This window comes from Piliocolobus tephrosceles, chromosome 13, assembly GCF_002776525.5.
Source record: "Piliocolobus tephrosceles isolate RC106 chromosome 13, ASM277652v3, whole genome shotgun sequence".
NCBI classification, from domain to species: Eukaryota; Metazoa; Chordata; class Mammalia; order Primates; family Cercopithecidae; genus Piliocolobus; species Piliocolobus tephrosceles.
The window spans coordinates 114,127,117-114,142,862 of NC_045446.1; the positions used below are offsets into that span (position 1 = coordinate 114,127,117).

At 46.0% G+C, this 15,746-nt stretch overlaps 2 protein-coding genes across 2 annotated transcripts in view; one reads left to right on the forward strand and one right to left on the reverse strand.

Annotated features, from left to right (window-relative positions):
- Positions 1 to 807: 807 nt before the first annotated feature.
- HEPACAM (hepatic and glial cell adhesion molecule) overlaps positions 808 to 15,746 on the reverse strand; it is a 31,047-nt gene continuing 16,108 nt past the window's right edge. Inside the window, exons 3-8 of the mRNA XM_023208546.3 lie at positions 6,265 to 6,606; positions 5,266 to 5,547; positions 4,879 to 4,972; positions 4,315 to 4,388; positions 3,958 to 4,028; positions 808 to 3,015 (exon numbers count right to left, since the gene is read on the reverse strand). Of these exons, the coding sequence (XP_023064314.1) occupies positions 2,713 to 3,015; positions 3,958 to 4,028; positions 4,315 to 4,388; positions 4,879 to 4,972; positions 5,266 to 5,547; positions 6,265 to 6,606 (1,166 nt within the window). The 3' untranslated portion in view covers positions 808 to 2,712. The remainder of the gene's footprint in view (positions 3,016 to 3,957; positions 4,029 to 4,314; positions 4,389 to 4,878; positions 4,973 to 5,265; positions 5,548 to 6,264; positions 6,607 to 15,746) is intronic.
- On the forward strand, positions 1,312 to 1,620 carry HEPN1 (hepatocellular carcinoma, down-regulated 1). Its single transcript, XM_023208547.3, is given in 2 exon segments — positions 1,312 to 1,380; positions 1,383 to 1,620. Coding segments are annotated over 2 exon segments (276 nt in total). The 3' UTR covers positions 1,590 to 1,620.

Genomic DNA, 15,746 nt, shown 5'->3' on the forward strand with positions numbered 1-15,746 from the left:
TTTAATTGTTGCCAAATTTAACATGCACTTTTATTTTTATATGTAAGCCCCCTGCCCATGCAGTCCCGAATGCTCCCTTCTTCTTGAAACTCTTTTGTTCTTTTGATTGTGTGATATAGTTATCTCCTATATATTCTCCTATCTTACTGGCTGTGCCTTTTTAGCCTTCTTGGGGAGGTCCTTTTAATCTTTCTACACATACTGATGTCCTCAGAAATCTATCTGCAGCTTTCTTCACCTTCTACTTTGTATACTTTCCTGAAATAATTTCATCAACTGCTAGGCTCAGTACGCTGAATTCCCCCCCATCATGTCTTGCATTTCCAAGCTTTTATACATGCTTCTCCCTCTGCTTGGAGTGTGTCCTCTCATACTTTTGAAAACCAGATTAACAGGTCTTTCTAAGAAAGACTCAACTCAGGCCTCTTCTTCTCCAAGATGCCTTTGCTGACATCTAATCTACATGCTCCCAGAGCACCTTGTATCTACCTCTGCCATTGCATTTTACACACTATATTGTAATCATCTGTTTACTGATTTGTCTTCCTGACATAGTTATGCTGTATCAGCAGTATCTAGCACAGGGCCTAGTCCATAGTAGATAAACAAATGTCTGTTGAATAAATAAAAGAACACCTGAATAAGCAAATGAATGAATGGGTAAGTGATTCTGGAATAGACAATTTGGGGTTTGGAAAGAGGGTAAAGGATGTGAAAGAAAAGCAGAAGAAAAAACGGGAAATGACTGGTATATTTAAGCAGCTTGTTTTGTTACCCTTGTTTATGTGGAATAAAGTTGTCATTTCATTTCATCAAAAGTTTATTGAGCATCCAGTATGTGCTAGGCACTCTGCTGGATGCTAGTAATACAAAGATGAAGATGAAAACAACACAAAAACAAACAAACCCCAATTCCTTACTAACCCCTCCCCACCCCCAATTTAAGGCAGATTTGGCTTAAGCCTGGGAAGCTGGCCCCTCAGGGATTCAGCACCAGGTATGGCATGCTCTCATCTCACCCTAACCTTCACCTGTGCATCTCAAGGCTGACCAGCAGGTACTCCTTCTCCAAGTCCTGCTGCCTCTTCCACCTTCCTGAGAAACTTTCCCCTACATTCATTATCTCATTATGGATGAGGCACCTGGGAAGTTTACGGACACTGCGAAGGCACACCTGCTCAAATGAGCCTGGGGAAGTGCCGAGGGACAGGGAGCTGAGACAGGCATGCTGTTGGGGTAACGGCAGAAGGGGCAAACTAGAAATGTCAGTGCCTTTGGGGCTGAGACAAAACTTGACCTGGTGTGTAGGTGATGGGTAATGGGGGCCTTGGAATAGCTCCATGGGATGATGGAGAATCAGAGCTGGAGTTTAGGAGATTGGGAATGGGCCAGGGATGCAAGGACCCTTGGAGGCATTAAGGAGGAGGGGATGGAACACACAGAGGGCCTCCTTCTCTTTCAGATTTGTAATTGCCCTCTCTCCTGACACAGTAGATTACTGCCACTCCTATGAACTGTTCAATAGGTGGTGGCATGGGCATGTCCTGGCTACACAGCGGCCCAGTCTCTTTATTTTGATGTTAGTGTGATTAGGGAGTCTGCCCTTGTTCTGTGCCCTGGGACCCAAGCATGTGGGAGCAGGGCAGATGGGTGGCAGGAGGCCAGGGGTTGGATCATGTTCCCCTGAAATGCTGGGAAGCAATAAGCCTCCTCCCTCTCCCCCCCACCATTTTTCTGGAGATTAGGACTTATTCTCACAGCTGGAGGAAGCTCAGCAACTTTCCTGAGGACAATGATTGTTTGAAAGGCTTGTTTTGTAAGGAAGCCAGGACGAATGTATGAGTTAGATGAGCTAAAACAGTTCCTCACTTGGTCTACTTTTCTGGGCCAGGGGAGTAAGTGGAATTCACTTCTCTATATGAATAAGCCCATCCATCTCTTCTGTTCATGAACAGAGACAGAAAGAATGCTCGGCATGACATGCCTCTGAGGGAGGCTCTGGGAAGAGGCCAAGCTGGCAGGTTTGGGTTCTTTGCCTTTGCTAGGGCCTAGGTCAGAGGGAAAAGAAATGTACTTGCACCCTTCCCTCACCACCTCGTAGGTCCCCAGGTACCAGGTGCCCAGGGAAGAAGGCCTTCACAATGATCCCCCAGCTCAGAACAGCCCCTGCACACCCAGTAACCGGCATCTGGCTTCTCCTTAGCTTCGTGCAGCTGTGGATTTTGGGAAAGTGGCCTCTAATCTGCGCTTGCCAAAAAAAAAAAAAAAGTGCCCCAGTGCTCAGACATTTGCGCTCAGGCATTTGTTCAGTGGGAAGGGTGGCGGGTGGGAAACAACACAGCTCCCTGGGAAGAGCACAGGATAGTCACGGGCGGGTTAGGTTACTGATGTTAGTTTCCATAAAACCCTTTTGGGTGTTGGGCCAGAAATTTAATAATCTATGTGGTCCTAAGAGGGCACAACCTATACCAAGTGAGAACACAGCCTGTAAACCGGAAGGAAGTGCTCACCGGTTTCACCACCTCAACACTGCGGCCTCCGCGCACCCGCCTCCGTCTGCGCATGCTCATACACGTCCACACCCGAGACACCAGCGCCCCTCCTGGACTTCCCCTAGCCCCTAGCGCGCCGCGCCCCGGCTTCCCAGCCCCAGCCCTCCCCGGGGCCGCTGGCCGCAGACCGCGGGCGCCTCTTAGGGGGTCCCGAGGCGGCTCAGGCGCTGATCTCCACCGGGCCGGCCTCGTCTTGCTCGCGGATTATGTGCACGCCCGCAGTCCGCAGTGTGCGCGAGGCGCTGCGCGAGCGGCCGGGCGAGCTCGGGGCCCGGGGCGGCGACGTGTGCGTCCGGCCGGTGGCTGGGGAGCGCGCTGGGGAGCGCGGGTAGCGGCGGGCGGAGCGGATGGGCAGCCCTGGCGAGCGGCCGGGCACTGCAGGCGACACGGAGTAGCCGGGCGGGCCGGGCTCCGTCGCGCTTCGAGGCTCCGGGGACGGGTTCTCCTCGGGCTCCGGGGAGTCCTGCAAGGACACGCGCCGCAGGGGTCAGGGGACAGTCACCCCAGCCTGGGAGCGCGCCTGGTGTTAGAGCTTGCTCGAATTCTGAGGGGAGGGACCCAGTTTCCCTCTGCACGCCCACCTCCTGGAAGGCTGCAGGCAGGTCTGGTTTTCCTGGCGATATGCCACACTGAGCATGGGGCCTCCTAGCACGTAATAGGTGTTCAGTAAATGTTGAAATGCGATGATTTGAGTGCTTTTCCCCTTTACTCTCCTCTTTCTACCCATCGTGGAGAGCCTGGGACAGAGTTAGTTGTGGAGTTCTGGGGAAATCACCAGAACTGGTGTCCAAAGACCTAGGTTTGACACCTAGATCTGCCACTCATTGACTTGTTTAATTCTGAGCAAGTCATTTAATCTCACAGCCTTGTTTTTTCTAATCCCTAAAATGTGCATGACACAAATATTTCACAGGGTTATTCTGAGTACTGTAAAGCAGGGGTCCCCACCCCCAGGCCGAGGACTGGTACTGGTCTCTGGCCTGTTAGGAACAGAACGACAGAGCAGGAGGTGAGCGGTAGGCCAGAGAGCAAAGCTTCATATGTATTCACAGCCACTCCCCATGGCTTGTATTATCACCTGAGCTCCGCCTCCTGTCAGATTAGTGGCTGCATTCAATTCTCATAGGAGCACAAACGCTATTGTGAATTGCATATGCGAGGGATCTAGGTTGCACGGTCCTTATGATAATCCAATGCCTGATGATCTCAGGTGGAACAGTTTCATCCTGAAACCACCCCCACCACCATCCATGGAAAAATTTTCTTCCATGAAGTCAGTCCCTGGTGCCAAAAAGATTGGGGACTGCTGCTATAAAGGGATAGGAATATAGTATGGCTCCCTAGAACCAGGCATATAGGAGGGGCTCACTGCATGTTTCTGGGCACCCAGCCCAGAGCTGCTCACCTTGTCCTTCAGGATATAGAGTGCCATGGGGTTTTTCCGTTCCTGATCACCACTTCGAGGGAGGGTGTCTGCTGCACAGGGGAGAGAAGTGGGTGGCTGGACCAGGTACAAATTCTCCCCACCAGCCGGCACCTACTCTCTGTGCTTCCCAAATGGCCCGCCACAACCTCCACCAACATATCTGAATATCCTGGCTCCTACCTTGGCCAAACCTCTCCCTCCTCTGCAGTCTTCGTGCAGTTGGTGGGGGAAGGGTCCCTGCAGAGCTGTTTTCCTTGTCGCCCAGTTCTGCCTTTTCCCAGCAGCCCACTGATCTGAGTGTTGATGGGATGGGTGAATGGGTGGCTGGGAGCTCACCTTCTGGTTTCATGCGGTCATCATTCTGATCCATGTATTCCAGGGAGTTTTGCTTCTCTAGCTTCTTCTGTTTCCTGTGAATCAATCCAGCCCCACCATGAGCCGAACTATTGAACATGAGCAGAAGACCTAGCAGGGACACAGGGAGGGATCTGATGGCCATAAAAGAGGCCTTGTGACAGGAACATGGGCTGGGTACAGTTCATGAGCTTTGGAATGAATCACATCTAGCTGTGCACCTTGAGTCTGTCACTAGCGTTGTGACTGTGGGCAAGTCATTTAACCAATCCTAGTCTCAGTGTCATTATCGTTAAACTGCAGATAATCATACTTAAAAGGTAGCAGGCTAATCACAGCCACAGTGCCTGGCCCCAGAAAAGGTGGTTGGCAAGCGAAAAACCTACTGTTAGTGGTGCTGTGGTTGTGGGGGCTTGGGAGCACAAGACGCTGTTGCATACACAATGGAAGAATGGACCTCTTGGGAAGAGATGCAGAGCCCTGGGATGAAAGGCATAGGTTTGGGATGGATTGAAGGACTCAGGTGCTCAGGAGAGTTACCCAGACCTTTTGGAAGGTTTCCAGCAGGCACAGACTGTCACCAAGGTCACAAGGAGGAAGATGCCTCCTGTAGACAAGATGATATAAAGGGAACTTCTTCCTAGGGAGAGAGAGAAGCAGAGAGTCAGGAGGGACTTCAAAGGGGCAAGGTGTGGTAAGCAGAACTTCTGCCATGGAAGCAAGAGAGGGGGAGCCCCAGGCTGCATGCCTTGCTGATGCTGGTGGTGGAGCTTGCACAGAACCCACTGCCCACCTGTTGGTGTCCTCCATGGATAGTTGGCCTATCGCTGTCCCCCTCCCCCCAGTGACATTCTCTGGGATGTCCTCAGTCCCTCATGGTCACCTGCCTCTTGGGGCTTTGAGTCCTAAAGGAAAGCCTGCAGGGAAACTCACTGTATACGGTGATCTTGACAGGCAGGCTGCGGCCCTGGCTGATGGGGTTCTCTACCACGCAGCTGTACAGATCGTCGTCCTCCATAAGCACGCGGGTGATGGTGAGCACCTTTTGGTCCGGGGACAGCAGTATTCTCGAGTCATTGAGGAGGGGCTTGCCGTCCTTCAGCCAGGTGTAGCTGGGCTTGGTGCCATTCTCGTGTGAGCAGTTCAAGGTGAAGGCCTCGCTGAGTTCCAGCACAGTGGTTGAAGCCACCAATACCTGTGGCCTCGAAATGGGCACTGAGCCACAGGAATGGGGGAGCCTGTGAGTCATTGGCTAAGAAGTGTCTCCCTTCCCCTTTTTAGCTCCTTGCCTTCCAACACACCTTTAACACTACCTTCCAACTCAATCTGTGGGCTGAGAGGACTTCAGACATCCTAAGTCCAGTCCTTTCCCATCACTTATTCATTTGTTTCACTGATTATTTATGGAGCACCAACTAGGCATAGTGGGTACAATGCTGAACAATGCAGACATGGTGTTGCCTTCATTCCCTCTTTCCAAATGCCTTCCCATGAACCCTGGGCTTTAATGTCTTAAACTGACCCAGCCAGGAAGATATTTTAGTTGGGCTCAGCCTGGGTCCTACTGTTTAGGTTCAAATCTTGGCTCTATCACTTCTAGCTGTGTGACCTTGGGCAAGTTATTCCACTTTTCAGTGGCTCACTTTCCTCATCTGCAAAATGGGGATGATGATATTAACTATCCCCAGATTATTGTAAGCATTAAGTGAGTCAACATATGCAAAGCACTTAGAATAGTTTCTGGCACATGGCAATCACTCTACGTGTTAGCTGTGCTGTGCCAGTCTGCCAACTTCTAACGTCCACTTGCCTCATTCTCAGCTCCCAAGTGCCTTTTGGGTTGGTTTTCCCTTGGTCTAGCTGGTGCGCTGGGCAGACCCTTCCCCAGTCCCACCTGCCAGTCTTGCCTCTTTCCCTGCCAGAGCACTTTACCATCTACAGTAAGGTTGATGGTCTTTTCCCCAGTGAAGGTGTCGTCGGTGATGGAGATCTCAACCTCATAGGTGCCCTCATCAGCCAGCTGCAGGTCGCTGAGAAGCAGGGAGCCATTTTCAAAGAGCCGGATACGATCTCGATAGTCAGGCCGCAGGGTGCCAATGACCTCCGTGCCAATGGACTGCACCACGGTCACTGGCTTGTCCCGCTTCAGCTGCCACTTCACTACAGGCCTGTCGCTGCTGGTACTGCTGTACTGCACAGAAAGCAGAGCCGACTTCCCCACGGTGCCGTGGATCAGGCGCACAGGGCTGGTGATGTTCACCCCCTCCAGGGGGTCTGTGAACAGAGGCCCATGAGGAAGAGGGAAGCATCAGACCCTGGGCTCCTTAGCCCACTCCCAACTTTAAGTCCTCTGATCTCCCAAAGCCTCATCTCTCTGGCTCTTTACTCCCTGCCACTCCTGGCTTCTTAAGCCTGGGTGCTATCTCCTCCCCCATAGTAGCTCTGTGCACTTCTGCCCCTTTGTTCTCTCTCACAGCCATCTCATGGCCTTCAATCCTTCTTCTACCTGACCCTTTGCCTCTCTGGCAGTTTGTCCATTGCCTTTCTCTTGTGGAAGAGTCTAGCACACCCACACCCTATGCGCTCCATTCATAAAAATATTGGACATCTCCTATCTGCCAGACACTTTTCTTTGTCTTTAGGATATATCAATGAGCAAAGCCGACAAAAATCCCTACCCCCATGAAGCTTGTAAGTCATTAGACCTCTGGGTGAATTTGTCAGATCTTCTCGATTGGGGATTGGGAGGATGAGGAGATGGAGAAAGCACAGAACATAGATTCACAAAGAAAGGAGCAGGTCATGAGACAGTGGAGTAAAGGGAAAGCTTAGGGGCCTGAAGACAACTTGACCACTTTCTAGTTATACCAAGAGCCTCCCCCGTCTTTTTTGCAGATGTATGTAGCGTCTTACTAGGCCCACTCAGTGCAGAACAGTCCTCCAACTAGGAAGGTGGTTTTGGGAATTCACCCAAACTCCAGCCCAATCTGTACCCCTAGAAGAGGGATTTGGGATGGGCAGAACAAAGAGCTTAGACTCAGAAAAGCTTTTTCAGGCTGGGCTCTACCTACCTCTTACTGGCTATGTGGATTTGGGTACATAATCATTTTAAGCCTCATTCTTCTCATTTGTAAAATAAGGATAATAATAACAAGGCTGGGCACGGTGGCTCACGCCGGTAATCCCAGCACTTTCGGAGGCCGAGACAGGAAGATCACCTGAGGTCGGGAGTTTGAGACCAGCCTGGCCAACATGGCAAAACCCCGTCTCTACTAAAAATACCAAAAAATTAACTGGGCGTTGTGGCACATGTCTGTAATCCCAGCTACTCGGGAGGCTGAGACATGAGAATCGCTTGAACCTGGGAGGCAGAGGTTGCAGTGAGCTGAGATAGTGCTGCTGCATTCAAGCCTGGGTGACAGAGGAGGACTCCATCTCAAAAAACAAACAAACAAACAAACAAAAAAAAAACAACAACAGCAACTGCCTTATCAAGTTCACAAGATTGGAAAGTACAATCTGCATATTTGTCATTGTCATATAGCAGATAGCACACAAAATTGAGCAGAGTTTTGGGCCCTATTATTGATACATGACTTAGGAGGGTCCCATCTCCTTGGAGCTCAGATTTCCCATAGATAAAAGGAGTAGTAGGCTGTATGGTCTCATTGGTTTGTTCCAGCCCTGTAATTCTGGGATTTTACCACTTGTCCAATGGATGCCCTATCCAGAGGGCATTTCAGAGACCTCTTAGGAGCTTTGGGACCTGAAAAGATACTGCTATTTGATGTCACCTGGCCTTGTAGAGCAATCCTACCACCCGAAGGAGGGTCTTCTGGAGAGGACGCCAGTTGGGAGCTGAGCTGAGTTTAGCTGAATAGGCACATACATGCCAGATTCTCAGTCCTCTGCAACCGCTGCCGCTTCCTTTGGCGGTCATTCCCTCTGAAGCTCCCTCTTGCTTTCTCACCCTTATTTCTCACTCTGCTGCTGCTGCCATTCAGTGCTGAGAAAACCGAGCTGTACCTTTTCATTCCTTATTTCTCTCCTTGTGCTTAGAGGGCCAGACCAAACCAAGAGGCAGTTAAGCTAAAAGGTTGGTGGTGAAGATCAAAGCAAATTTTATTTACTAAACATATTAGATCAATGTTTAGAAACAGTGCTTTGCTAAGTAGTAAGCTCCTCATCTTTGGAAATGGCCAAGGAAAGCCCAACTGGCTATTTTTACACTTTGCTGGGCCTCAGCTTCCTCCTCTGTACATTGAAGTAGCAAGACCAGAAGATCTCTAGGGACCTTCTTAGCTCTGACTTTTTTTTTTTTTTTTTTTGAGACAAGGTCTCACTCTGTCACCCAGACTGGAGTGCAGTGGCACAACCTTGGCTCACTGCAACCTCTGCCTCCCAGGATCCAGTGAACCTCCCACCTCAGCCTTCCAAGTAGCTGGGACCACAGGCATGTGCCACTATGCCTGGCTAATTTTTTCTGTGTGTGTGTGTGTGTTTTGTAGAAATGGGATTTCACCATGTTGCCCAGGTGGCTGGTCTTGAACTCCTGAGCTCAGGCAATCCACCTATGTCGGCCTCCCAAAGTGCTGGGATTACAGGCGTGGGCCACCGCATCTGGCCCTAGCTCTGATAGTCTATGATCCGCTACCTGCCAGGAATGTTAGAATGATAAAACCTTAAAAGTGGAAGAAACAGGCTGGACGTGGTGGCACACGCCTGTAATCCTAGCTACTTGGGAGGCTGAGACAGGAAAATCACTTGAACCCAGGAAGTGGAGGTTGCAGTGAGCTAAGATTGCACCACTGCACTCCAGGCTGGGCGACAGAGCCAGACTCCATCTCAAAATAAATAAATAAACAAACAAATAAATAAATAAAGCAGAAGAGACAGTTCTACTGATTAAAGCTGAATGTGTGAATATCATATGCTTGCTGTTGAATGAAAATCTTAATTTGGGGCAAGCAAAATGAACAACATAAACTATTTTCAGACTTCTAAAAATTAATGATACTTTCTTCCCACAAAATCTTAAATAAAAATGGACAAATGAAATATGGTTCCATCTCACCTGCTTTGGTAGAAGAGGGGGTGGGGATGAGTCCTGTCCCCCTCAATAACCCAAGGAGCAGCTAGGAATCCCTACTGGCTCTATGCATCAGACTAAAGTCCATTTGACCACATGATCCATAAGGTTTCTTCCAATTCTTAATTTTTGTGATTAAGAAGTTAGGTCCAAGGCAAGGCTTGATTTAGAAAAGCAAACTTTCAAATTTCCCTGAGTAGGCAAATAGGCTTTGGTATGTATAACAAGAGGTGGTCCTGAAAGAAGTCATGAGCTTTATTAAAGGCCACTGGGGTGATGATCAAATAGCTAGGGAACATCTACCTCCTTTCTCGGGACCCAGTGTGCAGTAGTATGCTATGTACCTGAGGGTTACATATGCAGAGGCATCCTGGAGTTTAGTAAATTGGTGTGTGAAAGGAAAATAAATCTTGGGGCTCCAAAATCACTAAGCTAAAGGGAAAAGTCAAGCTGGGAACTGCTTATAGCAAACCTGCCTCCCATTCTATTCAAAGTCACCCCTCTGCTCACTGAGATAAATGCATATCTGATTGCCTCCTTTGGAAAGACTAATCAAAAAAAGAAACTCAAAATAATGCAACCATTTGTCTCTTATCTGCCTATGACCTGGAAGCCCTCTCCCCACTTAAGAGTTGTCCCACCTTTCTGGACCGAACCAACGTTCGTCTTACATATGTTGATTCATGTCTAATGTCTTCCTAAAATGCATGAAACCAAACTGTGCTCTGACCACCTTGGGCACATGTCATCAGGACTCCCTGATGCTGTGTCACAGGCGTACGTCCTCAACTTTGGCAAATAAACTTTGTAAATTAACTGAGACCTGTCTCAGATATTCGGGGTTCACAGGTATAATGACCCCAAGCACCAAACTTTGAGGATTCTCATTTCCTTTTTCTAGAGTCTGGACAGCGACAACCTCAAAAACAAGTGGAAGGCATTTCCCCTTTCGCTTCTATCTTCTGTGGCCTCCTGGAACTTTCCTGGCTTCCATGCTCTCCTGTCCCATCCAAAGTCCTAGGAGCCTTTTCACTATGTGTTTCTCCCTGAAGCCTTTCTGCCAATTTAAAGTTGATTTATTCTGGATAAAAATATTGGAGGAGTTATGGCCTACAGATTGCCTGAGGCCTTACCCTCCTTTAGATAAGTCCCCTCATCATGCCTGTGAACATGGGCATGTCCGTGGGTCAAAAGGATGTATCACATGTGTTCATAAGTGAATGAAGGAGTGTTTCTTGAAAGCTGACAGAGCAGTTTGCTGAGCAAACACTGTTTCCCAAAAACTGTAGCCAAAATCATGCTCTGTATTAAGTTCAGGGTTCCACAACTTTCAAGGGACACAGAGAACTGGGACAGGGGCCAAAGCATGACACAGAAATGAGGAAATAGCTCACAACTGAGGTCCAGAGTGGAAATAAAAGGACTAGGACTGCTCAACCTTGAGAATCGATTAACTTAATCATTGTCTCCAAGGCATCATAATGTAGAAAGTTTCTGTTCCCACCAGATGCTGAAGAAAAGGAAATGAGAGCTCAGCAAGTTGTACCTTATCAACCTCAACAATGCAGTACTGGAGTAGGTCAGTGGGCACTCCTCAAGTAGGATTTTGAGCTGCTGTGATGCTGGGGAATGTCAAACTTTAAGGTATAAGAATGCATCTGCAAATAGCCTTGGCTTTTCTTAATAGGGTAGTCCCTTAGAGAAATCACCATCCACTCATTTTTATGTGTTCCCTTTCCTGAGCCAAAGTTTCCTTTCGCCAGTATTTGTCTTAAATTTACCTTTTAAAAGTGCCAATGTGGGTAGTGCCAAATATGTGTTCTAGGACTTGGTCTATACACACCTTATCCATATTCCTAACACCAAAGGCTGCTGCCATGTCCCTTTTCATCTGAAAAGTTTTTGGTTTAGTTTGGGTCTGTCTCCACAAAGAAGTCTCTTCATCCTTTTGGCTGCCATAGATACCCTTCCTTGGGCTTTCTCCAACTGTATTATTTCCTTTTATGGTGTGGTAGCCAGAACTGCATCTAATAATCCAAGGGCAGAACACCTCGGTTTCCTAAAAGGAAAACATATTGTTTCTGCTTTTGGTTTTTAATATTATTCCTAATTAATGAGGATCTGAGAAAACTACCCCCTTCCTCTGCTGTTACTGTATAGGTGCCTCACTTACTGTGTGGATGTTGGGGCTGCTGTGTTGTATTCTTATATTGTTATCCTGTTGAGGCCTACAAGTCATTTGAAGCGCCAATTATTCAGGGGTGTGAGAGAAAACCAGGAAACAGAAGCTGTGAGAAGGCTTTTGGGATCCAGGAGGAAAGGAGCTGGTAGCTTTTTATCTACAATCTAAGGAGTGTAGATGTTCAGGAATGTGTACCTAGTTAATAGGTATCAAGATGGCACACAGAGATTTACCATGTGTGTGGACTGGAACAGTCACTCTTGTTAAGCTGTCAATTCTCCTAAACTGATTTATAGTTTAATACAATGCCAATCAAGATCCCAGGAGGTTTACTTTGTGATCTTGACACAAAGATAGACAAATAGATCAACAGAAAGTCTGAAAACAGACTTAGATATTATTGCTCAAATGATGACAAAGGTGATACTGCAGTGCACGGAGAAAAGTTCTTTTCACAAAATAGTGCTGGGCCATGTAGGATAAAAATGAATTGACCCTTACCTCACACCTTACACAAACATTACCTTTGGATGGATTGCAGATCTAAATATGAAAGGTAAAACAACAATGTTTGAAAAAGAAAACAGACTATGTCCTTGACTTGAGGGCAGACACAGATCTCATATAAAGGACACAAAAGTGGTAACCATCAAAGAAGAAAATGATACATTAGACTCAATAAAATTAAGAGCTTCTATTCATCAAAAGATACTATTGTGAAAATGAAAGGCAAACCATAAAGTGGGAGGAGATATTTGCAATACATATATCCTAAAAAAGGCTCATAAGCAAAATATATAATTTAAACTCTCACAAGTTCACAATTTTAAAGAAATTCAAACAACACAATAGGAAAATTGGCACATTAGTTTTAATAGAAATACAATTTAAAAAAAAATTTTTTTTTTCCAGCAACAAGGTGTCACCCTGTTTCCCAGGCTGGACTGCAGTGGCGTGACCATACCTCACTGCAGCCTCAAACTCCTGGGCTCAAGATATTCTCTTGTCTCAACCTCCCAAGTAACTGGGACTACAGGAACACACCACCACATTCAGCTAATTAAAAAAAATTTTATAGGGAAGAGGTCTTACTACATTGCCCAGGCTGGTCTTGAACTCCTGGCCTCAAGCAATCTTTATGCTTTGGCCTCTTAAAGTGCTGGGATTACAGATGTGAGCCATCATACCAATCTTAAACTAGAATTTGATACTAGTTCATACCCACTAGGATGGCCAAAAGGAGAAAAAGAAAATACAATTATTGGGAAGATATGGATCACCTGAAACTCTCATACATGTTGATAGGAGCGTAAACTGATACATTCATTTTTGAAAACCGTTTGGCCATATCTATGAAAGCTAAACACACAAATATCCTATAATTAAGCAATTCTACTCCTAGGTGTATCCCCGAAAGAAATGCCCATATCTGTTCTCCAAAAGACACGTACCATTATAGGATGTATAATAGTAACAACTCTATTCATAAAGCCCCAACGGGGCTAAGTTGGTTGGGCTGGTTTGGAAACAACCAAAGTGTCTATCAAAGTTGAATAGAGAAATAAATTGTGGCATATTCATACAATGGAATACTATACAGCAGTGAGACCAAACAAACTAAGACAACAACATAGATGAATCCTACAAACTTGATGTTCAGACATAGAAGATTGTATACATATGATACCACTTATAGAAAGACATGCAAAATTAATTTGCATTAGAAGTTAGGATACCACTATAATCCCAGAGGGAAGACAGTAGTAACTGAGATAGTATGAGGGTGATTCTGAGGTGCCAAAATGTTGTTTCTTGATCTGGGGGTTGATTACATGGGTTTGTTAACTTTTTAAAGGCTCACCAAACTGTATCTTTATGCTAAATGTACTTTCTTCTATGTAATTTTTAATAAACAATTTAAAAAATGACAGCACCTGCAATGTGGGAGTGAACTTGGGGCTAAAGAGCATGGAACCCAGGTAAGAGACTTGTTTCTATTGGGTGCCTAGAGGATGGAATCTCTTGTATTCCAGACAATAAAACCATGGAAATCAGATTACCTAGATTTATGGCATGCTGTGCCTGTGTCTGTCAGTTAATGTCCTGGTCTCTAGAAAATTCTTATTTGAACGTTTCATAAATTGGAATTTAAAAATTGGGAAATAAAAATGATGAATTTAGAAAAGCTTCATTTGTCCACGTCAGGGCCAGAGTGTTAAAGACTGTGTGCTCCGTGACACCTCAGGGCTAGCTTGGTAGTGTCTGCCATAGTACAAGATTAAGGTAAATCTTGGGGAGCCAGGGCCACATGGTCCAGTCTCTCTTTTAGTGCCAATCTTAAAAACTACATTTCCTAGCCAGCTTCCCTTGCTGTGAAGTATGGCCATTTGACTGAGTTGTAGCAAAGAGAACTAGTGCAAGTGATACATATCACTTACAGACCTTGTTTAGCAAAGTCTTCCTTGTATGTCTCTCCATCAAAAAAATAAAACAAAATTCTCTACCTGGAAGAAAAGAAGATAAACCTCATGGTGATCTTTGGAAGCACATGTCAAAGTTGATTGGCTTGGTCCCTGAAAAACTTCATGGAGTAGAGTCCTTCCTCTTCCCAGGCCTAGTCTGAAACTACAATGGACTATCACATAGTTAATGCCGGGAACTTAAAATTTTGAATTTATTGTTCCCAGAAGCAGACATTTTCCTAAATAATATATTAGGGATGGGAGGGATTCCTTCTAGAATCTCAGCTCTTATTATTCTTTAGTCCACAGCAGTACAATGGCCTTTCCCAGCACTTACCTCTTATCTATCATAGGTCATTAACTAATATCCTATTAGCATAACTTACATTATAATTTTTTTTTTTTTTTTTTTGAGAAAGGTTCTCGCTCTGTCACCCAGGCTGAAGTGCAGTGACATGATCATGGCTCACTGCGGCCTTGACCTCCCTGGTTCAAGCAATCCTCCCACCTCAGCCTCCTGAGTAGCTGGAATTACAAGCGTGCACCACTAGGTCTGGCTAATTTTTACATTTTTGTAGAGATGGGGTTTCGCCATGGTGCCCAGGCTGGTCTCGAACTCCTGGGCTCAAGCCATCCACCTGCCTAGGTCTCCCAAAGTTCCGAGATTACAAGCATGAGCCACCACTCCTGGCCAGATTTAGAATGTTTTGGTGTATTTACTAAGTTACATTTTTCCACATACAATATCCTTGTTCACCTTTTGTTTTGTCCCAGTCTTACTGACTGACGTGATCTTTCTGTAATTTTTTTCCTTACCATTTGATGACCAGAAAGAGTTTAGGGTCATCTCTGCTTTGTATATTTGTGTCGTTCCTATTCTCAACCGACTATCTCCATACCTTCAGCTCTCGTTATTTCTTCAGCTCATTGTCATTTCATCAAAGCCAACAGTAACTTCTTAATTGCCTTATCCAATGGGCTCTTTCAGGTCTTTGTCACATTGGATCTCTTTGACATATTCAATGGTGTTGATTTACTCTTGAAAACTCTCAACTTCCTTGATTTTCTGGACAGTACCACAGGCTTCTAGTCCTTCTGTCTCTCTGACTGCTCCCTCTTTGTCTCCTTAATAGGCATTTCTTCCTCTGCCTTCCTCTACAAATCTTGAGGTTACATGATGTTTCATTTTCATCCCATGTTTTTCCCCTCCTAAGTAATATTATCTATTTTTATTGTTTTAACTCTCACCTATGGGCTGACAGCTGCCAAATACCTCTCTCCAACCCTGACCTCTCTGCCACTCAACTCCAGGCTATATAACATCTTCACACAGAAGCCTCATAGGTATTTCAGTCTAAATATGTATGATACTCATTTTTTTGTTTAAGGTTTCACACAGCAATCCTCCCTCCCTAAATCCTCCTACTTCCTACAGGTCACTAGCTCCTGACTTTACCTCTAAAACATTTTCTCAGCGTGCCTCATTCCCTCTATCTTTATTATAATTTCAGTCCATGTTATTTCTCTTATTTCTCTCCTGATCTATTGCAATAGCTTTTTGACCTGTGTTCCCCTCAAATTCATACGTTGAAGTCCTAACCCCCAAGTACTTCAGAATGTGATCTTATTTGTCAATGGGGTTACTGCAGATCTAATAAGAAGGGATCATAATGGAGTAGGG